Source organism: Gallinula chloropus, assembly GCF_964237585.1.
Source record: "Gallinula chloropus genome assembly, chromosome: 15".
Classification (NCBI taxonomy): Eukaryota; Metazoa; Chordata; class Aves; order Gruiformes; family Rallidae; genus Gallinula; species Gallinula chloropus.
This window is the reverse complement of record NC_140100.1, coordinates 6,572,436-6,597,968: the sequence shown is the minus strand read 5'-3', so window position 1 is coordinate 6,597,968 and position 25,533 is coordinate 6,572,436. Positions and strand designations below refer to the sequence as shown.

General features: G+C 43.7%; 1 protein-coding gene across 2 annotated transcripts; it reads left to right on the top strand.

Annotated features, from left to right (window-relative positions):
• Nucleotides 1–1,651: 1,651 nt before the first annotated feature.
• Nucleotides 1,652–25,533, top strand: WIPI2 (WD repeat domain, phosphoinositide interacting 2). 2 transcript variants are annotated; one of them, XM_084271197.1, is made up of 12 exons: nucleotides 1,652–1,909; nucleotides 11,005–11,087; nucleotides 15,558–15,727; nucleotides 16,976–17,072; nucleotides 17,669–17,766; nucleotides 18,185–18,277; nucleotides 19,039–19,109; nucleotides 19,984–20,091; nucleotides 20,833–20,997; nucleotides 22,707–22,814; nucleotides 23,820–23,917; nucleotides 24,821–25,533. In XM_084271197.1, the coding sequence occupies exons 1-12, from the start codon at nucleotides 1,836–1,838 to the stop codon at nucleotides 24,931–24,933; spliced, it is 1,278 nt and encodes a 425-aa protein (XP_084127323.1). In that variant the 5' UTR covers nucleotides 1,652–1,835; the 3' UTR covers nucleotides 24,934–25,533. The 2 variants fall into 2 exon arrangements, with proteins under 2 accessions (XP_084127323.1, XP_084127322.1); XM_084271196.1 differs by having other exon boundaries at nucleotides 23,820–23,950.

Sequence of the window (25,533 nt, the reverse complement as noted above, 5' to 3'; positions counted from 1 at the left end):
CTCCAAGCTAAAGAGGCCCAGCTCCCTCAACCTCTCCTCACAAGGAAGGTGTTCCACTCCATCACCTTGGTGGCCCTGTGCTGGGGTGTCTCACGGAGTTCTGTGTTCCTGAACTGAGGGGTTCAGAACTGGACACAATATTCCAGGTGTGGTCTCACCAGGGCAGAGCAGAGGGGTAGAAGGACCTCTCCTGACCTCCTAACCACCCCCTTCTCATACCCAGGATGCCACTGGCCTTCTCAGCCACATTGCCGGTCATGAGCATCCTGCTGTCCCCCTGTACCCGCAGGTCCCTCTCCCCTGCGCTGCTCTCCCACAGGCCAGTCCCCACCCAGCCTGTGCTGATACCGGGGTTGTTCTTCCCCAGGGCAGACCCTGCGCTCACCCTTGTTCCATCTCATGCAGAACACTGCGCTGCCATCCAGTGAGACCTGGACAGGCTGGAGAGCTGGGCAGGGAGAAACCGGATGAAGTTCAACAAAAGCAAGTGTAAAGTCTTGCACCTGGGAAGGAACAACCATTTGTATCAGTACAGGCTGGGGGTGACCTGCTGGAGAAGAGCTCAGTGGAGAAGGACCTGGGAGTCCTGGTTGATGACAGGTTGGCCATGAGCCAGCAGTGTGCCCTGGGGGCTGAGAGAGCCAATGGGATCCTGGGGTGCATCCAGAGGAGTGTAGCCAGCAGGTCAAAGGAGGGGATCCTCCCCCTCTGCTTTTCCCTGGTCAGGCCCCACCTGGAGTATTGTGTCCAGGTCTGGGCTCCTTGGTATAAAAAGGACAGGGATCTCCTGGAGAGAGTCCAGAGAAGGACTATGAAGATGATTAAGGGCCTGGAGCATCTCCCCTATGAGGAAAGGCTGAGTAAGTTGGGACTGTTCAGCCTTGAGAAGAGAAGACTAAGGGGGGACCTAATTAAAATTTATAATTATCTGAAGCAGGGGATGCAGGGGGCATCAGCCAGCCCCTTTTCAGTGTCTGTGGGGACAGGACAAGGGGCAATGGCTGCAAGTTGGAACATGGGAAGTTCCGCACCAACATGTGGGAAAACCTTTTCCCAGTGAGGGTGAGGGAGCCCTGGGACAGGCTGCCCAGGGAGGCAGTGGAGGCTCCTTCTCTGGAGATATTCGAGACCCGTCTGGACGCCCATCTGAGTGACTTGTCCTAGGGAGCTGCTTTGGCAGGGGGGTTGGACCCGATGATCTCTCGAGGTCCCTTCCAACCCCTACGACTATGATTCTATGATTCTATGATTCTATGATTCCATGATCTTAGAATCCCTCGCTCGGCTGCGGGCTGCCCGCCCCAGGCTGTGCCCAGCAGCGGGCGGCCCCATCTGCTGAGCCCTGGGGCCCTCCCGCGGTACGGAGCGGAACTGCAGAGCCGCCAGGGCGGGGACGGGACAGCGGCCGTCGCGTTCGAGGCTGGAGACGGCAGGGACAGGGCTGGCCGAGAGCCGCGGCTCTGAGCAGACCCCTCCCACCCCACCGCCGACCCCCATGGGCCCCGCTCAGCTCTGCCCGCGGCCGCCGCCTTCGCCCCAACCCGGGTCGGCGCCCTCGCCCCGCGCGCGTGCGCGGCTCCTCCCCACCCCGCGGGGCGGGCGCGTGCGCGGCGGCGGGACGGTGGCCGGGAGGAGGACGGGGGCGGGGCGGAGCAGCGCAGGCGCGGGGTCGCTCCGCCGCCCGCAGCGTAAACAAGGGGCCGGCGGGGATGAGGAGGCCGCGGGCGTGCGGCGGGGGCCGGAGCCGCCGGGGCTGAGGCGCGCTGCCAGCTGGAGGCGTTTCCCCCCCCCCTCCCTCCCCCCCGCCGGACGGGGGTGGCGAGGGCCGTCCCGCCATGAACTTGGCTAGTCAGAGCGGCGACGCCGGCAGCGGCCATCTGCTCTTCGCCAACTTCAACCAGGACAACACGTAAGGGGGCGGCGCCCGGCCTGAGGGGGAGCTCGGCCCGGCCGGGGGGGCCTGGCCGCGGGGAGGGGGCGCCCGAGGGGGCTGCGGCCGCGGGGGGGGGGGGCGCCGGCTGAGGGGCCCTGAGGAGGCCCTGGCCGCCCGGGGGGGAGGGGAGGGGAGGGGGGGCGTGGTGGGGCTCCGCTCCTCGCCCCGGTGTCGCCGCTTCCCGTGGGACGAGGCCCCGCGGTGCCTCTGCCCTCGCGTCCGCGGGTGGGGACGGGGAGCCCCTTGTCCCTGTAGTGAGGGGGGAACATCCTAAGCCCGCCCCCCTCCCGTTGGCGTGTGGAGCTGCGGGGTGCGAGGCTGCTCTCGTAGGGATGTGCGGGGTAGAACCATCACGGAAGGGTTGGGGGTGCCTTAAAGATGCCCCCTTGCCATGGGCACCCTCCACTAGCCCAGGGTGCCCAAAGCCCCGTCCAACCTGACCTTGAACCCTGCCAGGAACGGAGCATCCACAGCTTCTCTGGGCACCCTGTGCCAGGGCCTCAGCACCCTTGCTTTTGTTCCTAATACCTAATCTAAGCCTCCCATCCTTAAGGCTGTTACCCCTTGTCCTGTCACTCCCTGCCCTCGTAAACAGGCCTCCAGCTGTTCTGTAGCTCCTTTAGGTACTGGAAGGTGCTGTAAGGTCTCCTTGAAACCTTCTTCAGGCTGAACCAGCTCAACTCTCCCAGCCTGTCTCCATAGCAGAGGTGCTCCAGCCCTTGGATCACCTTTGTGGCCTCCTCTGAACTTGCTCCAACAGGTCTATGTCTGTCTTGTCCTGGGGATCCCAGAGCTGGACCCCAGCCGAGAACTAATGGGCTCCTTCAGCTGGGGTTGCAGCATATTGCCTTCTCCTTCCCCCACATTGTGTGCTTTTCCTTCTTGTTACTGTGAGGCACTGCTCCCTGTTGCTTTGGGAAGGGCAAGGAGGGCTGCTTCTGCTTCTTGATGATACCCAACCAGAGACTGAGTTAACATGAAGATCCAAGTTTTCCAGAAGTTGCAGAGATTTCATCTGAAAGCTTGTTAGTTACCTTTTCATACAGCTTTTTAATTTTAACCTGCTTTCTGTGTTGAAGCAGTATGCCTTAGGCTTAAATGTGGGTTTATGAGCCCATGCTTGGTTTGGTTTGGAAAAAGGAGGCCTTGTAGTCCTTGAAATAGCACTTATTTGCTTTTCCATTCTAGAAAGTGTCAGATAACCTCAACGTGTTGCAGTGTGGGCTAACGACTGTGCATTTGTTTTTATATGAGGTATTAAAGAACAATCATTTTCAATTTAAGAAGTCCCTTGCAGGTGGAATTGGAACACTAAAGGTCCCTTCAAGAAGGATTCAACTATCTTTAAGTAACTAAGGGCTGAAACTGGGGGGTGATAACCGAAAGAGCTTGAGAAAGGAGGAGTTTTGTTTTAGGAAGTGAGTAAGAGGAAATGATGTCAGATTGGCATCACAGAGCATAATCCACATGTGTTTTAATTGTCCATTTGCAAGGACCAATATCTTTGGCTGCCTTCAGTGGGTATTGTAGCACGTGGGGATAGTGAAGGTGAGAAGATGATTTACTGAGGAGAAAGGTCACGTTGTAGAAGGAAGTCCTGCTTGCTTTTGTAGGCTTCCTTGGGGATGGGGATGAATAGACTTTAACAGAAAATAACTGAGGATAAATGATGGGAGGGGAAGCAATAGCCTTCTCTGTGTTTTTAAGTAAATGATTATCTGGGTATTGATTTGAGCCAGAGACTTTTGCAACTGCCTTCTGTGTTTTTTCATTGAGTGCTGCATGGAGCTGACCCTTTTGGTGTGTATAAAACATGCCTGTGTTTTGCTGAGATACCATCCATTTTTTTCCTATTACTAGATAAAACAAGTCATAATAATTAGGAAATCTGTCACCTCTGTCTTTGGCAGTTTATAAAGGTCATTAAAGAAGTTTTTGAAGTTAAACTGCTCTGTCCAATGTGGTGATCTAAAAGCTTTGCTATTTGTCCTTAAAGCAGCTGCCTATTTTCAGGTGCCCTGTAGCTTTGTGGAGAGCTCTGTGTATTTAAAGATCACTGAGTTGTGACAAAACCCCTCAAATTTCTTTTTAACAAGAGAGCTGAGTGCTGCAATTGAGAGCAAACCCAAGACAGAAGAGAAAGCAAAAGTGATAGAAGCTTATCTGGGTCTTCTTCAGCTTGTACGCCTTGAACTCTTTCTCCAAGGAAGAGTAAAGCATGATTCCTTTTTAATTTGGAGTTTGGGGAGCAGGGAAGGGACAATTGGCTAACTATTTCTTTCCTCAACTGTGTAGGCTTCACTATTTTTCCCCCACTTCATTTTTTTTAAACATTAATTTTCTTTAATTTCTGTGCTGTAGCTGATTGGGGGGGGGGGGGGCATTCAGAATTTTAATGCATATTGTGCAGTTAGATATATATATATTTTTTTAATATTATATATAAAGCACCCTGAAATTCACTGATGACCATTTTGGTGGTGTGACCTGGCCCATATGTCCTTGCAATTCACTGTCTTGGGGTATTAGGTTTTTCCATATCCTTTTGGAATATTTTTCAGATTCTTTATAGAATACTGTACTATTTTTCAGATACTCATCATAGAAGCTGCATAAATATAAAAGGCTCCTGTTTGTATTTTTGTCTTCAAATTATGGTAATAATTTGAGAGGCCACTTACTTTGAGAAAAAGGAGATGGTTGGATGATGTGGAATAAATATCCCTTCTTTCCAGTAGTGTCTTGAAGAGATTTCTTCAAAACCACTGAAGAAAAGTGTAGTAAGTATAAAACAAGTCTTGCAGACATCTTTGTGAGCACCTTCTTACTAAACCACTTGTCTGATGTGGTAAGTGACCCACATAACCAGTTGCATACTAGTTGTTAAACTGAGTAGGATTTAGGGGTTGTGTCAGTTCTTTAAACTGCAGTTTGCTTGATTTCATTTTTAGTTTCCCCCCCACCCATGATCTCTTAGTTTCTTCTTTTCATATAGAAACAAGAAGTCATCTGTCTGGGCTTATTAGTGTAATATTTTATATGTCTAGCCTATCACCATGAGAAGAGCTGAAAAGAACATGTTAGGAAGAAATTACACTTTCCATGCTGGGCCTCAGAGAGCTTATTCATTTTCAACTTATATTACAAGTAACTGGAGTCCTTCTCCAGACAGGCAAGGTAAACAAATGCATATTTTTTCAGCCAGTATATGAAAGATAAGCTTTGTTTATGCCTTCAAGTGAGTAGAGCTCCCAAGGTGTGCTTCAGTAATGAAAAAAAAATGCTGACAGACAAAACTAGAGAATAAATGACATGGGTGCACTGTTGTTACACTTAAAGCTTTTACCTGCAGCTTAACAGCATGACAGTTCCACTCATGCTTGTATGAGTCTTGCTCACCTAGGCAGCAGAGCCTATTGCTTTGTATTAGGAAAAGATGGTACTTGTTGCTGCTTAAAATAGGTGTTAAGCTAACTTTTCCTAGGCTCTACGAAGGGTTGGTAATTAATTATCTCCCATAGGAAGGAGATGAGCTTCTTGGTGGCTTTTAGTCTTGGGAAAAGGGATTGCTGGTAGGTAGAATAATGTTGTCAACACAGAAGTTGCTTTTCCCAGTTGTTGCCACTTAGGCAGATGCCTTCTATCTTCCTGTTAGGAGTTTGTTTTTCCTAAACTTAACTCTCTTTTTGTAATATTAATTGATGGATGCTTTATGTAGTGACATTTTCTCATGGAGTAGTACCTACACTATGGCAAGTGTTCCCTTGCCTCTTTATTCCACCCTGCCCTGAGCTTTATTTACATGAGAGTTTTGAATTATTGGCTGGGACTGGAGCTTTGCCTGAAAACACTCCACCTATAATGCAGCAGAAGCGGTTGGTTTGTGGCTTCCCTTTGATATAGTGTGTTTTCATTAAGTAAAAGCATGGAGAAGGTGGTTTTCAGGAGATGTTAGTCTGCTTGTTTTGGACCTAGCCCTCTTCCCCAGTGAATCAGTCATTGCACAACTCAGCATGACTGGCATTCTGTGACAGGCAGAAGCTCCAGCTCACAGATGGAAGTGAAGTAACTGATCAGAATTCAGGTATCATGGTTAAACATGGTGCTGGGTATGTTTTAGCAGCTGGAAGTCTTTAATGATAGATATTCAGCAAGAAGTACTGTTAAAACACAACCTGAGTGCTGTTTGGGTTATTTCTGGGAGAACTACTAAAACTGAGCACACATAACTTATGAAAAGTTGTACTCACCTCCCAAGCTCATTCAACCTTTAAAACTCATAAGAGAAATGTGTAATATAATAGAATTTTGTACCTTTAAGCCAAGCATGACTCCCAAGACCTCAAAGCTTGTATGTATCTTTAAAATAGGTAAAATTTTAAGTCTTTAAATTGTTATACAAATATTTCCAGAGAAATGTCTTTGGAAAAACTTGAAATAGATTGTGAAAAGGATGCAAGTCAACAGGCAGTAGAGGAGATTTAGTTGCCTTTTAAAAAAAAAATACTTGTGAACAAAATAGTTGCTGTAGTTTTGAAAACAGGGTCCTGAGGACAGGACAAAAGGAAGCCCTGTGTTTGCCCTTCTAGTGAAAGCACCTCATTTGCAAGGTCATCTTTATTCTCTGCTTTCATTAATGCATGGGGTTACTTGTGGCAGGTATCAGTCGGTGTGTCTGTTCTTTCTGACTGAATTCTGCCCTCCCCCCTCAAACAAATCCGTTTCATTGTATGTTCTGAGCAAATGCTGATACTTCTGAAGTTGTGTAACGTGCTTCATGTTGTAGAAGTTGTATTCTGGTTCCTTTGCTACGTGCTGTTTGAATCTCTGGAGTAAGCTGCTTGTGGTGGTGATAGGAACAAGGGCTAGGTGCTGAGCCTTCCCTCCTGGCTTTGCTTCTAGCTTCAGGCATCATTCACCTCTGATCCTTGGGACAAGGTTGCTCTTTGTTCCAAGAAGGCTTTAAAGCTAAACCAAAATGAAGCAAAATAAAATGAGAAGGGAAGAGCAGTCACTTAGGTCTTGTGGGTGGGGAAGATGGCCAAGAGAAGCCCTTGTATGGCACGTGGCTGTTGTGGTAGCAGAGATGGCAGCTGAGGTGGGCTCACCTGATGAATCTGGACCAGAGGAACAGTACCTCTGTGCCTGACAGCTCAGACAGGGATTTGGCCTGAGAGAAGGGATGTTTACATGAATTATGAACAACTCTCTGCTGTCCCAGCCCATTGCTGCATATTAAGTGATGAGCAAGTGTGGTCTCCTTTTGCTGCAGCAGCTTTAACTTTGCATTGGTTTTCTTTTAATAATAGAACAATGGGTAAATCTCCTGTGGCTTGTCAGGGTGTTGCTGACCGATCTGTTGAACGTGTGAGTTTCTGTATCTAGCTCTTGTCCCAAATAATTGCTTTCTTGATCTTTCTATTAAGGCATGTCTGTAAGATGTTAAGACTTTGGTTTCAGCTGACTTTTGGGAGGGGGAAATGAAGCAAAGTCAGTTGGCTAGTGATTCTTTTCTTATGTCACTTCATTGATATTTTTTTTCTATTATTATTTTCTCCCTCTTCATCACAAGTCTTTGTTCACAAGAGGGTTTGTCCTTGGAAATTTACTTACATTTTGAAGTGAGGTGGAGCATTAGTATAGTAAGACTGTATCGTAATGAAAGTAGGTGTAATTAACCAGCTATTTAAAATAGTAACGACTTCTGGAGTCCTGTTTATACTGCAGCTGCTATTGATTTTAATCTGAGAGCGCTGCCCATAGTAGCATCTTTCTGATTAATGCAGAATGTTTCTGATAAATAGTTAAGGGCCTCTATGATACAGGAAGGGGAAAAACAGGTTTTCTTCCTTCTCTATGTATATTAAAGAAGCAAAATAAAACCTGTGTGCTTCTAAGCCATCTGAAAAAACTTGTTTCTAAAGAGCCAGAGAGATTGAACCAGCTGATTTCCCACTCTGGGTGAGTGCACTTACAGTGAGTGTCAGCATCTTGGAACCAGCGTGTGAAACATCTCCCGACACTGCTCACTTGATGAGGGTAGTTTTAATTATTTATGACAGCCACTCTTGAAAATACTTTCAAGATTTATGTAGTCTTGGATCAGAGTACAGTATTATCTTTGGGGGGGAAAAAAAGTGGGTAAACACAGTTTCATAAATCACAGCTGTATTGGCAATTTTGTACTGAGGAGACAACCTTGATGACGAAATAGCTCAAAGTCTACAATCTAAGGTGGGTAATAGAGACTACACATAATAAAGCTAAAAAAAAAACCCCTGTGTGTAGCATAATGTTAGAAGAAAAAAAGGCAATTTTTTGGATATTGATTTTTATTTTCAATTTCAGTCCCTCATCAGCTTCTGAAAATTGGTGATAATAAAGCATAACACCCACATTGTAAAAGGGGCTTCTGATAAACTACAGTATCTTCTTGTTGGCCACCGTCTATTTGAGCAGTAGCTGAATGGCTTATTGATCATATTTCTTCCCCATATGGTTGCACATTTTTTTGGAGGTGAGGTAATTTTGGTGAGATGCTTGTTTTGTGGGATTTGTTCATTTAGATAGCTATCAGGTGTCTTAAGGGCTTAAGTGTAATATCGGTGCGGGGGAAGATGAGGGATTTAAATCATTATGATTATGCTGGTATAACTCAGCCTAGCAAGTTCTCTTATTACATATAAAAAGCCTTTTTCCAGTAGTTTCATAAGAAGTAATTTGAGAGTACATTAAAGGGGGGGGGGGGGAACCACCCAACAAAAACCCAAACAAACCTAAACCCTTTAAAGCCAAGAATGCTGTTCTAGAAGAAAAAGGCTTGTTTTGCAGTTGTGCTTGTATACTGAAACAGGTTTAATTATACCAACTCCAACTGTCCTGTCTAAACAAATCAGTTCTGACTTTATCACCTTGATCCCTGAAAGAAATAACAAAAAGCAGCTGCTGTGGGTGGAAAGGTCCGTTCTGTGCTGCTTCGTTTTAGCTTCTGATCAATCAAATGATTTTTATCATGTGTACAACTTGCTTTTTGCCATTGTCTGAAGCTTATTTAAATGAGGTGTAGGTGCTCGGTAGGACGAGAAAAACGCTGCTCTTACTGGTTTCAGTGATGCTGGCAGCAAAGCAGTGAGCCAGCAATATTCTCTATTTAAAGTTGTAAGTACAATGAAGGCATCAATTCTGCCTAGTAATACACTCACAGATAGCTGCTCTGTGGAATTCTCCGTGAGGAAATCATCCTCTATCTTTCCTGGATGGTTTATATGGCAAAGGAGTCTTGTGGCCACTTACTTTTACCTCAGTTGAGTGCTTGTTTACCTTTGTAAAGTGACAGTTTCAATGTCATTCTTTGTTAAACTTTCTTTTGAAGGAAGCAGTAGATAATCTAAGAAAAATTTAACTTGTTAGTTATTTTTTTCCCCACATTAGCTTCAAATTTTTTCACAGAGTTTGGATTTTCTGTGTTGTACAAAAGTAGTTGAGGAAAAACACTGAAGGATCTTTGGTGACAATCAGACATAATCTGCTGAACATACCGATTTTTGTCTGAAGAAAAATTAAATTCAGTGTTTCTAAGATGACTTAGAGGAGCAGCATCAAAATTTTGTTTTATAGTTGCTTCTCTGTCTCAAAGCCTAATAGGGTTTTTTAATATATCTTGGTTATTGAATCAGGGAAGGGTTACTTCTCTCTCCTGCGTGGTGCATATTTTAGTTTGACTCTTTAAATGTTTTCAAATAGAATTTCTTAGCCAAACTGTGTCAGTGGTATGGCTTTCTTTACTGGAGAAAAATACTGTCATACAGATTTTTATTTTCTAGCTTGAGCTCTTAATTTCAGGGGTAAATTTTAACTTTCTGGGTACGTTGAAGTTTAAAGGGGGCTTGCTTTGGAGCCGTGGGAGAAAAATACAGAAAGATCAAGAAATCTAGGAATCTGTATTATTATTCCAAATACAGAACTAACTGTTAGAACATCTGAATTATAGAGAATCATCTTGCTGAGTTCAGAAGGACATTTTGGCAGGCTGACTGGCAGGGTTGCAGTTGAGCCTTGTATTGAATGACTCGCCACAGTTTGGCAGATCCAAATACATTTTATTGGAATTTAATTAGTTTTTCTCCATGTATTCTGGCAGTAAGAAATATGAGAATTATAAGCAGACTAAAACACTCCTCCACAACTGTATTGACTGTTAATTTTCTTTTTCTGTGGCATAAAATCATCTCCCACGTGGGGAGGGGAAAATAAAAATGTGCCATTGTCTGCTGCCTTGATGTGTAAAGACCTGCAGGACAAGCCTAAAGGCTTTTCTAACTTAAAATTTAAGACCTGTCTTTGACTCTGACTGGAAAAGCAATTAAATGGGCTGTGAGCTAAGTGTGAAAATTGAGTAATGGAGGAAAGAAGGGTTTGTAGTCAGTTTTTTTTAGTGTTCTACTATTGTTAAAATCTGTTTAACATCAGTGACTAGCACTTTTAAGAGGGTGCTTCTGATCAAAGATTCAGCGTGAGTATTTGTAAGGCTGAGACCTAACAATGTTCTTTGGAGGTGCTAGAATACCCTCAAATAAAAACAGAGAAATATAGAGTTGGCAGGCTTTAATTCCTTTTTTTTTCATAAGCAATCTCTTTTGGGGTGGCTCAGGAAGGTTACAGTATAAAGAGCAAAAAATCCCCAGAAAATCCTGGTTTAAAGGGCCTTGAAGGTCACTTCTGATGATGAGGCAATGATGTCATTGGTTTGCATAACATCATTCAAGTCTTCATCTTTGCCCCCCACCAAAACTTTGGGTTTGGGTGGGGAAATCACCAGCATGGATTGGGCAGTATGCTCACATCAAGCTGGGAACTCTGATAAAACACGAAGCAGGATTCTACACCTGGGGTCATTCTGAAGCTCTTTGGCCTTTTCAGGGTGGATGAAGCTCTTGGTTTCAGTTGTGGCTTTTTATTGCTTCCCTTACCCAGCTGACCCAACTGGGCTTGTAGAATAGGGTAAGAGTCTGTCTGAGGGTAATTCACAGCTCATGTAGTTTGTGTTCCTGACTGGTTTGTTTCTTTTTCAGATCCCTTGCAGTTGGCAGTAAATCAGGCTACAAATTCTTCTCTCTTTCTTCTGTGGACAAATTAGAGCAGATCTATGAATGCAGTGAGTATCTTCTCTTTTTTTTCTTTTTTTATCCCTCAGTTGGCTTAATTTGAGAAGAATAAGATACATTTCACTCTTTCACAGGTGATTTGAAATTGATGTGGGAGGAACCTTAAGTGTATGATGTAATAGCACACAAATAGGAAACAGTTGATTGCTGGCAGGGTAAAACTATGTATCAGTGTTCTGTATTTTAAATTTAGCTGATGTGTTGTGAAATTTGGTAATAGTTATGAGAAGAACTCTTTACTTCTCTAATTTTATGTCCAAGAGCCAGCTTATATAGTAGCTGAACATTGGAAAAACAATTACTGGTGTGAGAGAGTCTCTTCTGGGTCTTTACATTGGCTGTTGGAGCAGGAAACCAGTGATACATTGTTATCAAGTTTTAAAAATAAAAAAAAATATCCACAAAGCCTTGATTATCTTTGTCTTTAATTGTAGTTTTTGCTGTTAGAAAAATACTTTTTTTAACATGATAGCTGCAGATTTCCTCATCCAAAAGGGTGAGTAGTCTGTATTCCCATAACTTCTCAGGACTGATCGCAGTTGAGGAGGCTATGAGATGAAATGGTCTGTTTCCAGCAGTGTCTTAGCACCTCAAAAAAGGGGAAGCCTATAAGTAAACTATAAACACTCTGCATGAGTATCCTTGCTTTCTTATAAATTCCATGTGAACAGATGGTACCAATAGTTATGATGTCAGCGTTCATAGTAGGATCATGGTGTATCATGCTGCATAACAGAGTTGTCTTCAGACTCCATTCCCTAAGTGACCTGACCCTGTGGCATTTTAAGTTTGAAAATGGTGTGTGATTCAGCTCACCTATTGTCTGAGGTGACAACATGATTCTGTCCAGTCAGTGGAGGGGAGTCATTGTGAGGTTCAAACTGGGCACCTGTGGTCAGGTTAAATTCTGTTGCCTCTTTGAGTCATGGTCAGGTTGTACTGGTTAATCAGTGGGTTGAATTCCATTTTCTGCTGTTGAGTTTGGGTACCTGACCTCTGCAGTATGTTAGGCACTTATAGTGTCTGGCCTGGTATCACTCCAGGAGACTCAGAGAAGATGATTCCTGTTACACAAGACACTGAATAAACAAACTGGGGGACACTGAACTGACCTTTGCAGGACTGCTGCTTCTAGGTAGTCCTTGAAAGAAAAATACAGATTGGATAAGGTGCCTTGCTCAAAGTCTTGCAGTAAACTGACAGAACAACAGCTGAGGTTAGAATTTAGATCTGTTCATGGCAGTTCTGCCTTCAGAGTCTTCTGGTTCTTGTCTACAAACTGGTTTGGGATGCCTGTATTGGCTTAACCTCTTTGATACTGTAGGTTTTCTTTAATGAGTGATAAGTCTGTAAATACAGAGCAGGGAATGTGGGGTAATGTTTAGTAGAAAACTTGATTGTTTAACCTGTGTAAGCCAGCATGTCTTGACCTCTGCATGCAGAGTCTGCAGCAGATCTCAGTGTTTGAAATCTTTATTTTTTGTATACAGTTAAATGATTTTTGGCCTTGGCCTTGCAAAACAAGCCCATTTAAAACCTGATAGGAGGGTGGAGGGCTTCCCATGTCTTGGATACCTTCTTTCTGCAAAGAAAGGTGCCTTGAGGTCTCCTGCACATGTGCCTCCCACCCCCCAGTTTAGTTTCAGTGAGTCTACAGACCTTTTTTTTGGTGAGTGAGCACTTTTAAGGACCTTTCCCTCTCTTCTGCAAGATTGAGCTGCCAGTTCTTGTGTAGGGATGTAAACTGAACTTCAGAATATGGCCCAGCTCTCTTGTGTTTGAGAGAATGACCAAAAAGAAGGGGAGTTTTTCTTTTTTACTCCCATCACTGACTTCTGCAGTGGCTCTGTACAAATCCCCAAACTCCCTGCTCAGTTGATCCCCTGTAAAAATCAGTATGAGATTGGAGGGTGCTTTCAGGCTTAATGAATGCTTGTAACAGGCTTCATGTTCTTGGACTAGAAATGGAATAAAAGCATAGCTGATCATAATCTGACTGGTTCTAACCAGCTCTTGTCTGGGATGCTACATGCTTCTGTTTATGAAACTGTAATCTTGTTATGTATTTGTTTGTTCTCCCTTCACTGCTGATACTTAAACAATTTTGCAGTTCTTTTTGTTCTTACTGCACTTTGAATCTGAGTTTCTGGTGATGATTGCTCATGGAAAGGGGAAAAAAAAAACTAGTGTAAAAGCCTGCAGCAGCATTGCTGTAGGATTTAGTGCTTCTAAATGTATGATTAATCCAGGTAAGCTGGGTATGGGATGTGCAGTGTAGCCTAGTGCTCTACCAGAGTGGTTGCTCACTAGAAGCACACAGGAGTTGGCAGCTGTGAAGAGATTTTATCACCTTCCTGTTTGGGGAGGACAAAGGAACAGTGGCTCATCCTGTATTTTTCAAGTGAATTTATTTAAAAGCCCATCACAAAGCCTTTCTCTAAAGGTATCTTTCTCTATTATAGTAGATTCAGTGAGACTGAAAAACTGTCTGCACCTTTGAAATGTTTCCCTTGCTGAAAGGTGGGGGGGGTTTCTTCTGTCTGTGACTGCCTAGTTCTTGATAGTGCTCTTCATGTGTGCCTTCCCTGCTGCCTAGGTTTCCCTTCAGTGCAGCATAGGACAGCACTTCTTCCATGTGAATGTCTGCTGCTGTTCCTCTTCCAAAATGCCAGTTCCCCTGCTTGCCTGGGAGAGTAACAAACCTCAGAAGCTTTCTTAACACAGCTGCCCCTGAATGGGAAAAGCAGTTGTGCTTGCCCAGGAGCTTTCTCACTGTGGTTTTTGAGCCTCTGTGCTGGTCTTCTGTCTCATGTGAAAGGATGCCCTCTACAAAGGACTCCAGGCTTAGATGGAAAGCTGGTAACCTGGACTGTAAAGTATTTGAGAATCTTTTATGCTAATAGTCTGATTTCAGGAACGTGGACCTTTGCATTTGAAAATCTAATGCATAGTTTTATTGAAGGGGTTTTTTTTTTTAAATTTCTTTGTGTGTGGCATCAGGAAAATGGAGAACAATTCCTTGAAAACAAAGTCATTGCTGAAATGCATTATCCCTGCTGCAAAAGTGAGGAAATTGAATTTTCAAAGCCTCTGTGAGCTGTTTTGTCTTCTCTGGAAAAGTACCATATTAAATACGAGATTTAGATAAAAGTCAATTCAGTTGCATAGCATACTGAAGATGCCTAGTCTAAACCCCCTTCCCCTCCATAAGGAGGCTATTTCTCTCTTGCTCTCTCTCAAAAGGTTGTAGAACATTAAATATTTTCTGTTCTTTTTCTTGAAATAGCTGCCCAGAAGAAGCACTTACAAAGCAGACATGCCACACAGTGATGACATTGTCATATGCTGAGAATGTTGGGCAGAACTTCTTTTTCAGGGAATTTCTGTCATTGGTGATGAGAACAGTGCCAGTTATTTAAAATGTGTCTCTTGGCCAAAACAGAAGCCTTCAGAAAGAAGCTGCTGGTTTTTTCTTCTCTCCCCCCTGACAGTTTTATGGTTTGCAATGTGTTAAGCATTGAGCTAATCCAGATACTGACTTCTGAAAAGTTTGGTTGTTCAGATGGACCAAGGCCAAAGCCTCAAGTAGCTTGTCTTGCTTCAGCTTTGTAATGGAAGGGCAGATGTAGCCAGTAGCTGTGGGAGAGCTGTAGAGTGGTAAAACTCTCTCCAGCTTTCTCCTGCTGTGAAAAACTCTGTCCACTGTGTCTCTGGGGCTTTTGGAGGGGAGCTTCAGGGGATGGAAAGGGAGAAGCAGACATGCCAGGGTAACTGGTGGTGGGACTCAAACTCCCACCAGCTTGGTTCAGTGCTGTGCCATAATCAAATGCTCTCAAGTGCTGCTTTGCCAGAGACCTTGGGCTCTCCTCCCTCCTGCTGTCTTCCCCACATTTTGAGTGGTGACTTGTGTTCCTCCTTTGCCCCCCAGTGATTCCATAGTAGCACAAAAGTAATGCTGTTTGAGTACAACAACCTTTCCTCTTGGAGAGGTGTGTAGAAACTCCAGGTTTTCTGGTCAGTAAAACCCCTTCTATGCATAGGATGGCTTTAAGAACAACACACACACACATTAACCCCACCTGGAACCCCCCCTTTGTTTTCCTGGATTTCTGCAGAGGTAAGAGAAGACTGTAGGATTCTGACACTTGATCATTTGCTGTGCTGCTTTTTGTATCTTTAGCAATTATATTTTCCTCATGGATCTTGGGCAGCATGGGAAGTAGATACTCTGTTCTGAGGTGTCATGTGGCTTTACACCTGGGAGGGGGGAAACTCTTTGTAAATCAGCATTTACTGTGTAGATAATCTGCTTTAAAGACTTACCACACCTTGAGTGTGAGCTGTTGTGGCGTAACTTCTGTGGTGTTAGACTCTGTTTTCTTAGATGGTATTTCCTGTTGATGTGCAGCATTCCTCTTCCCTGAAATCTGCCTCTGTGTTTTCCCCTCCTTCCCTCTCAGCTGACACAGAAGATGTGTGCATTGTGGAGAGACTCTTCTCCAGTAGTCTGGTGGCCATAGTTAGCCTTAAAGCTCCACGCAAGCTGAAAGTTTGTCACTTTAAGAAGGGGACAGAGATTTGCAACTACAGTTACTCCAACACCATCTTGGCTGTCAAACTCAATAGACAGGTGAGTAGTAATTCTGACTAGGTGAAATTATAGGAAGGGGTTACAGATCTTATTCTAGCACGTCCTCTGCTGATTGGTGTCTTTTCCTTTAGAGACAGAAGTTAACTTCTACTTTTCCAACTGTAGCTTCCTTATGGAATCTCAGTACTCTGATTTGGTTAAGTATTCTTGGTTCTGTGTTTATGTATTTACTTAGGAAAGTGCCCAGAATAAGCTGGGCATGCTTTGAGCAGGATGTTGGACTAGTGACCTCCTGAGGTCCCTTCTGGTGTGAATCATCCCATGTCTTAACTGTGAAAGTATGTGACACTGGCAATTTCTGCACAGGCCTCAACTTGGTTATTATCTATTGAATTTTTATGGGCTTCATCCAGTTTGCTGAATTCCTTAAAAAAAATATTAATTTTTAAAAGAATCATTTAACTGGTTAAAATTTTAGTTAAGTGTCTGCAACTTTTTTTTTCCTGAATTAATAACTCATTAATAGGCTCTTTGGCAAGTACAGACCTACCTGTCTTCAGCCAGCTCATGCAAAGTAGAGACAGTGGCATCCAAAGGAGAAAATCTCTTTAATGTCTGTTCCCATCCCCAAAATCAGGTGTGGGAGGGTTGAATTCCTGTTTAAAGCCATAAGAGAAAGAGTGGCAAATTTGCCTTCTGGCATAGCTGAGTAGCATTAAATGAGTAACCTCTTGTTAGCCACCCAGATGTAGTCTGCAAAAGTGTCATGAGATGTTGAAAAACTTAAAGGTTTAAAAAAACCAAAACCTCACAAATGATTCAGTAATAGGCTCTATAAATGGTTAAAAAGTTTTATGTGCTTTTCTGTTTAGCCAAAGCAGAAAATAATTTCTACATGTGAATTGGCCTCTTGAGGCAGGGAAATGCATAAGGGTAGGTACAGAATAAGAGTTAAATAGCTTTAAATGAAGGTTGCTGCCTTGCTGACTTAAACTATAATGTAAATTGTTTTAATTTAAATCAATTTGTGCTGATGTGGCTGAGAGAAGTCAAGCACACTGGTCAGTTCAAGTGACTGAGTGTAGTATTGCACAGTTGAAGCCTCTCAAGGGGTGTGTCTTGTCTATCTTCTATCAGACTCTTGTTTCTTCCCATCAGGTGGGTACAGCCTTTTCTCTATTGAAAGGTACATATGCTGCATTTTGGATAATTAATCAAACCTAAAAAGAAAAAGGTAATATGAGCTCCAGTTTGATCTTAGTATTTTGTCCTCTTTCCCATGTCCAGAGGCTGATAGTATGTCTGGAAGAGTCTCTTTATATACACAACATACGAGACATGAAGGTATTGCATACAATCAGGGAGACACCTCCCAATCCTGCAGGTAAGTGTGCTGCTAAAAGCTGGTGTAACTGAAGTGTGCATGTGGTGTCAATGTATGATGTTTCCTACAGGGAACTGTAGCACTGTTAATTTCACTTTCAAATAGGAGTAACAGTTAAATACATGAGTGACTGGCTCTCCACTTCTCTAGCCGTTTTATTCAGGTAAGGTTTTTGACAGGCACTGCCTTAAACTGCAGCGTCCTGGTATTTTAGTCTCTCAGAGTGGATGTGCTGAAATGCTAGAAAGAAGTAGTCCAGATACAAAGTGGACTTTGCCAGAACATAGTATACCCAGAGGCTTTGTCATGTTAATGTTGTAGGAGTCATGGCAGACATGGGAAATTCTACTGCTTGATAGTTACAGTAGCCCTGTTGGTATTCACCCTTTTCTACTTTCTATTAAACTTCAACATGTTAAACTGTTGAACAGAAGTTACAGGTTGACTCTGGGGTTACTCATCCTTGTTCTGTTTCTGTTGATGCCTTGTGAGGATAACTTGAGTTACCTTTAATATTCAAACATAGCATCACAAAGCTCTGCTGTGTAAGTCTTGGAGTTTGCATCTTTGTGATTCTGTTCCTCTGTCCCTTCTAGGGTTGTGTGCTTTATCAATAAACAATGATAACTGCTATCTGGCCTACCCAGGAAGTGCAACTATTGGAGAAGTACAAGTCTTTGACACCATCAATCTGGTAAGGATCTTTGTGAATGCTGCTTCCACTTCTAAAGAGGTAGGTTTTGGAAGTGACTTCCTCAGAGAGGAATTACTAGATGCTCAGTTAGGTTCCTCCACATCAGTTTTCAGATCTTTTATGGCAAAGCTTCACAGAATGTCTGTAAAAGAGTTACAGTTAGGCAAACGGGTGGAACAAAGTAAAGTAACTTCAGTTTGACTGTAAGTGTCCCTCTGCTGTTTGTGCTCTCTAACCACATGCTTCAGTGATAATTTTATGTACTTAGCAGTTACTGAAACAAATATTTAAGCTGTTGTCCTTAAAGTAAGACCCATGATTGCCTTCAATGCTCTTAAATATGCAGGCTTAAGCTGCAAACATGTAGCTCTTAACCTGGACTCTACTAAGGTTCTGTCTTATTGATTCACTCCTGCAGAGAGCTGCCAATATGATCCCAGCTCATGACAGTCCCTTGGCTGCTTTGGCTTTTGATGCAAGTGGTACAAAACTTGCCACTGCGTCAGAGAAGGTAAGGTGGCTTTTTATTGACTTCCTGACAGCAATAAAAATGACATTTGCTTCCAAGCCATTTCAGTAAGCTTAAGCACACACAGTTCCACATACAAGTGCCAAAAAAGAAGGCTCTACAATTATAATGGCTAAGAATATTCAACACAATTTCTGTGCTGTGTAATGTTGGATAATAATGTTGTTTAAACAAACACATTTTAATCTGGCTGTAATCAGGGCAATCCTCTGAGTGTTTCTTCCTTTATTGAAGGATGCTTGTTAGAAATTGTTTGTCTTTTGATGCTGTCATCTTAATGAAAATAAGACCAAGTCAGATAGAGGAGTGTCAAAGTGTCTTGTCAGTCTTTGGCATGTGGTGACAAATTGTCTATCTTTATTGTATAAATCTGAAAGTCTGGAGCCTCTTCTCCTTGAGTAATAAGGTTAGAATAGCAAGGTGTAACTGATTGCATCGGATAAAGGCACAGCTACATCTAGGTGACTGTACTTGTACTTGTCTGGTGGTCACTCTCATCAGATCTGATAAGGGCTGTTCTTGATGTGTAGCTTGTTGATGCACAGCTCCCACCTCTTGTTTCACTATGCTTCAAACACATCCTATCACCAAGCTCCATGAATATTTCATCCTGGTGTGTTGCACAACTGCAGCAGTAAATGAACAGCAGAATGGTTTGCTGCTTGTCACTGTACCCTGCTCATTAGAGCTAATACACACTGAACAAACTTGAAATGAAAGATGCCTTCTTTTCTTCTTTACAGGGGACAGTAATAAGAGTGTTTTCCATTCCAGAGGGGCAGAAACTCTTTGAATTCCGGAGGGGAGTGAAGAGGTAAAGTTCAATTGGGTTAATTATCTGAAGCTTATTCCTTACAGTAGGTCTCCAGTATGTTCTGCAACTGAGTGGATTTTTGCTTATTTTCATCTTTATTCATCCCTGCCTGTACTCTTGTAACAGTTTCAGCTTGAATGTCTTCCAATTTCACTCTTTTGGACTTGACTGTTCTACAAATCAATCCTGTCAGAATTGTGCTCCCTCTTGCCTTTTAAAAATTTATTGGTGAGGGAAACTGTTTAAAGTGGGTCACCTTCTGTAAGATACAGAATATTCTTACAGTACTTGGAGGCAGTAGATCTAATACTCTTGCTCTCTTTCTAAATCCTGCTAGTGCTGTGATCACTGGCTGTTGTGAAATGTTACTGTGGTGTGTGGCAGTACTCACTGTAGCTCTACTGTACTTGATACAGAGGTAGGACTGAGTTCGGATTGTTACTCACCCCCCATATCTGTTATACATCAGAGTTGAACATTGTTAATGGGGATCTTGCTCTTGAAATGCTTTAAGAAGATATTGGAGAATTAGAATGCTTGTTATGGAAAGGCTTTTCCTTCTGATTTGAAAAATCTTTGTAATTATTAATTAAGCCAAATACTTTGGTGCAGTTGTGATTCACCTGCAGTTGCTGACAGGAGAAGAGCAGGTGGGTCTAGCATGCAGACACAGTTCTCCCCAGCTCAGTACAGTGTGTGTGAACATTACACAGCTCCTTAGAGCTGAATGTGCAGAAAGGCTCCTGCCTACCAAAATGAGGTGATATTCTCGTTTAAGCCCATTCTACTTAGCTAACACTAGGTTTCTTCTTACATCATTGGTGCTGTAAGGGCATCAAAAACAATGCTTCACTGTTTTTCCTTTTTCCCCTAGGTGTGTGAGCATCTGTTCATTGGCTTTCAGCATGGATGGCATGTTTCTGTCTGCATCCAGTAACACAGAGACAGTGCATATCTTCAAACTTGAGACTGTGAAAGAAAAGTAGGTTTCAGAGGTGCCTTAAATTTTTCAGAGAAAAGGCTTGAAAATCAATTGTACTCCACGAAATGAGTTCTCCAAAGTGTAGTCAGACTTCTTTTGAATGCATCAGTAAAGGGCATAAGTCATTTGTGAATCAGCAACTGCAGCTGAGCTGCATGTCCTCCTGGTGAACAGGAGAGGTGTTTCTGCCAAAGAGACATTGGCCATCCTTGGCAGAGCAGTTCAGTGATTTCAGTTACATACGTGTTTCAGTTTCGCCTCCTCTGACATCCATATGGGACGAGCTGTCTTAGCAATGCCTTCCAGATGCCTACAGGGCTTTAAAAGGCACCAGGCTATAAAGTGTTCCTATTTATGATTTGAGAGGACAGTCTTTCTTGGGTTTCTGTAGAAGTTGTTGGAAACAATGTTAGTGATAAACACTTGCAATAAGTCTTGACACGTAGTGCTCTCCAGTAGACCTTGTGCTTGCATAACGAGCCTTATGAAATGCAGTTTTATAAGCAGAGGTATCAGTTTCCAATGAAACATGCTTAAATAACACACTGAGAGTATTGTGGGGCACACTGTGCCCTGTGGCATAAATTAAGTGCATTAGAGTTCTCAAGGGTGTTAGCTATGTCAGAAGAGAAGCAAGTAGCTGATTAGTATCTTTAAAAAAGATGTTTCCAGGTGTTTATGCACCTTTCTAATGTGAAGAAGGCAAAGCTGATCGTTTTTTTTCTTCCTTCTGCCTTGTAGACCTCAGGAAGAGCCTACAACCTGGACAGGTTACTTTGGAAAAGTGCTGATGGCCTCTACAAGCTATCTGCCCTCTCAAGTAACAGAGATGTTCAACCAGGGTAGAGCCTTTGCTACAGTCCGCCTGCCCTTCTGTGGGCACAAAAACATCTGTGCGCTTGCCACGTGAGTAGAGAAACCCAGCCTGCCCTCAGCACCCCACTGGGGACTGTGCTGAGCTCTGGAGAGGCTGAGCTAGCACATAACCTCCTGTCACGATCCACAACCTGGCCAAGACTTAGTTTGGCAGAGATTAAACCCCCTTGTGTTCCAACCAAACCTCAGATCGCTCTGGGTGTCTGGGGGCGGCTGGGCTGAACCCCTGAGTGACGTCCCGTTGTCGGGTGTTTTATCGTGATGAGTTCTCAGTTCAGTTTCTGGAGAACAGAATTAAGACTCGAAATGGAGACAAGGTTAAGGTTGCTTTATTTGTCCCACAACAAATGTGCAGGGAGATGGGGGAAAGAAGAGAAAAGGGGTGGAAAAGAGAGAGAGAGTGGTAAAGAGGAAGAGCAAGGAAAGAGGAAACAGGGGGGCTATATCTACCACCGCAAGGCTAAGCAGTCTGTCCAATGGCAGAGTATTCTTCAGTGTCTCTGGGTCCTATGGATAGAAGGGGAGAGCGTTCCCTGGTTCATCCCTCCATGTCTTCGTTTCTCCTTCCTCCATCGTGATTGACTCCTTTCCATGGCCAGTGCTCTCTTTTTGTAGTCATCCTCAAGCTTCCACCTGGCTTGTGGGAGTGCTTTGGGGGTGCATGACCGAATGTCCGATGTGTGAATGGCTCCTGATGTCTCTCCTGATAGTGGAATGCTCTCCTGATGTGTGAATGGCTCCTGATGTCCCTCCTGATATCTTTTGGGTGGCTCGTTAAATAGTCCTTAGGTCCTTGGAAGCCTGAGCCGGTGGTGGTGATATAGTGTGCTAGGAATGAGGTTTGGTTAGGTGAGAGGAAAAAGAGGGGGGACGGTTCTGTTGGCAATTATTAAGGCATATTTCCAGTACCTTACACCTCTCCAGCAGTATGGGTAGTACACAGTGATAACCTCCAAGTTAGAGCTAACACCTCTCAGTCCTGTGAAGGGAGCACAGATAGGTGTAGTATTTGGATGAGAATAGCCTACTTCTAAGTGTTGTTTAATGATGTCTTTTAATTTTGAAAGAAAAACATTGAGACCAAACCCATGGGCTTGGGATGTTTGCTTCCATGAGTGCTGGGGGGAGTGATACTGCATGTTGTGTTAGTGAATTGCAAAATTAGGCAATTCAGACTAACCATTAAAGAAGTCTTTGAAACCAAGTTCATGTTATTCTTGTCTCTAAAACAGAATAGCATTCATTAAAGTTAATTTTGAGGACTAACTAATCTTTATTCTGTCTTCACCAAAGGCAGGTCCCACTTGGCACAGCCACCAAAGCAATAAGCTGAGTGGTAGTGAACTTGTTTTGTGGGGGTTTTATAGTTCTTGTGCTAAATTGACTTCATGTCTGTGCTCCATCTCCTCTGATCTCAGAGCAGCATTTAAGCAATAATTTGGCCATGTAACATTTCTGAAATAAGTAAATACTTGCCATTGGAATATTTCTCTGGGGTGGTACAAAGCTTGGTAACAGGATGGGATTTTGATTCCTGTGGCATCCAGTTAGCCCCAAAATGTCATTATGCCTTTTTCTATGCACAGTTCATTCTTAGGTGCTCTAACTGTTAACAGCATTCTCTGTCTAGAAGCTAGACTGTGGAAAATAATGGCTTAAAATCATGGGAGGGGAGGAGAGTATGCTGATACAAAACCTAAGTTCTAATGAATCTGTTGTTCTCCCCTAAACCTTTCTAGAATTCAGAAGATCCCCCGTTTATTGGTGGGAGCTGCCGATGGGTATCTCTACATGTACAACCTGGACCCCCAGGAAGGAGGGGAGTGCACGCTAATGAAGCAGCACAAGTAAGTTGACACTGGCTGGGGACTGGTGTATCTTATTTTTTAACCAAGTCCAGTTTGTTCTTAAACTTTGCTCCGTTCTGCAACAGTCTAACTTAGAACAGCTCACTCCTTTAATCTTACCCAGACCTCTGACATGAACGAGTAACTTAAGAATTCCCCTGCGCTTTGCTTCCTGGTATCTACTACAGGGAGCAGCGCTTCACCAGCAGAAACCCAACACTGTCTGGTTGCAGTGAAGGATCAATCGCTGTGAGCTCTATGATCCTTTTTCCTCTTACTTGGCAGTTTGAGTTGAGTTACTTAAGGGAGAACTTGAAACGACTGACACCATCCTCTTCATCAATAAATGAAGTGGTTACAGAGATGAGAGAGAGATGTTACTCTGACTTCAGAGGGGAACCTGGCCTATGAAATTTTCTGCCTTCTCTCTCCTGGTGTCCTTATTAAGCTTCTGGCAGAGAGGCCAGCCCACTGATGTTCAGTGCCAGGACTGTAGAACCCTTCAGGAAAATATGATGAGGCATTGTTACTTCGTTTTATAAGGCTTGGCAGGAATAGCGAAGGTAATGGAGTCAGATTACTTACATGATCAACCATAGACTTAAAGCTCATAGCTCACAGGGGTAATTCAGACCCACAGCTTTGGTCAATCTGTAATACTCATTAAAAAACATACTACTTCTGGCATCTAGTTTCACTTGTAGGTGAAGTGAAGTCTTGTAGGGGAGTTTTTGTCAAGTTCTTCATCTCTGAAATACTCTAACACCTTCACTAGAGGGTTTTCTAGTTTATGCCTGTGAAGCAACTGCCTCTTGTGGACAGAGCTCAACAGACAATCAGTAATTGAAGTCTTGTCAGATGCCTTCTGGAACAGAAGGACCAAACTCCTCCTGTTGCATGTATGATTCTTGCATGTCTAATGAGAAATTCTTCTGTAGCAGTCAACTGAAGCTGAATTACGTGCAGGTAGATCACCTCTCCAACTAACTTCTCTCTGCTTGGTAGGCTGGATGGCAGTATGGAGCCAGCCAACGAAATTCTGGAGTCTGCATCCCACGACCGGCCGCTGGTAGCGCAGACGTACAGTGCTGCTGTGACTAAAGGTACATATGTGCCTTCCTCACCCACAAGGCATGGTAAGGAGGAGGCTGGAAATGGGGCAGGGAGCACCTCTGCCTATCGCTTCCTTTCTAGATGGCTGTGTGAGCTCATCTGCTCCAGCACTGAGCTTTTCCTAACTGTGGGGTGATGTGACGCAGTGGTGAGCGGTAGGGAAGGAGCACCTGTGAAGCCTCCTGTCGATGGGTCAGTTGTCTTTGCTGCTTTCTGGGTAGAACTTTGTCTCCAGCTGTGGCTGGTTACTGTACTGATGTCTGCAGTGCTTGCCAGATGGTTCTTGAGGTGCCCTAACACAATTCTTTCATCCCAAAGTTCTGCACCCAGACCTCATGCAAAGCATCTTAATTATGGCCTGTTGGGTTTTTTTTAACAAGATTGATAACTGCTCCTGTCATTCCTTTATGGGAGCAGTGACCTTTTAGCCTGATTGGCTGCTCCATTAAATTGAGAGGATGAGAATTTGGTTGAAATGCCACAGCTCTGAGCACAGCATTCACCATCTTTGATGGCACTTGGGTCACTGGCTGCTTCAGCTGCAGAGGAAGGACAGTCTGCAGGTAGAGCATCAGTACTGCAGTTGCAGCTGTAACACATGGGTGGAGATGAAGAGAAACATCTCAGTTTTACAACTAACAATCTTAATTTAAGGAAAACATCTGCCTGGCCAAAGCACCAGTGTGTTGCACATGCACAGAGTAGTTGAATTTTGTAGTAGTTGAATCATAAACTGCTTGTGGCTCAGACTCATGGTCAAGATGAAGAGTTGGATGTCAGTGTAGGGTGTCAGTGAACCTTGCAAGCAACATCTGGCTGTTGGGCTCTAATCCTTCAATTCCAACCTTAGTTTGTGCTGCTGATCCCCCAACTGCTCCTTCCTTTCTCTGCAGCCTATACAGATGACCTGGGTGCTGTGGGTGGAGCTTGCCTGGAAGATGAAACCAACTCACTTAGATTGGATGAAGACAGTGAGCATCCCCCCATGATCCTTCGGACAGACTGAACCTTGACCTGTGAACTCACTCCTGAAGCAGAGAACACTGGCTTGATGTTTCTTGAGGAATCTCGTGTTATGCTGCTATGAACTTTGACATGAGTTGGGAGAGAGGATGACAGACTCTTACAGTTTTAAGTCGTAGCTGTAGTTCTAATTCTATACAATTGGAAAAATATATGGTTTTCAATTCAGTGGCTTTTAATCTTGCTTATCTACTTTAGCTGTGTTTATTTTTTTGTTGCCAAAACCTGCTGTTTGTGCAGCCCTCAGAGCCTACTAGCTTTGCATGCGTTCATGTGCCAAGCAAGCATAGGAGGGGGAGAGAGAGAAGCCACTTTATAACAAACTCAAGTTTGTATTTTTTTTACATATGTATATAATATTTAGCTTATATAAGGAAGGAGTAGAGAAGTGGTTCTGGAAGCTGAGACTAGTTCTGCACTGACAAAGGTCCAAATGGTTTCCTGTGCATGGGCTTGCAGGCATACCTAGTGACTGACATGCAACCTTCCAAATGCAATGGCCTGGTTATTTTTTTTTTGGGGGGGGGGTTCTCCCTCCCCTTCCCTGGACCATTTTGTTAATTAAAATTCCTTCTGAATGTTG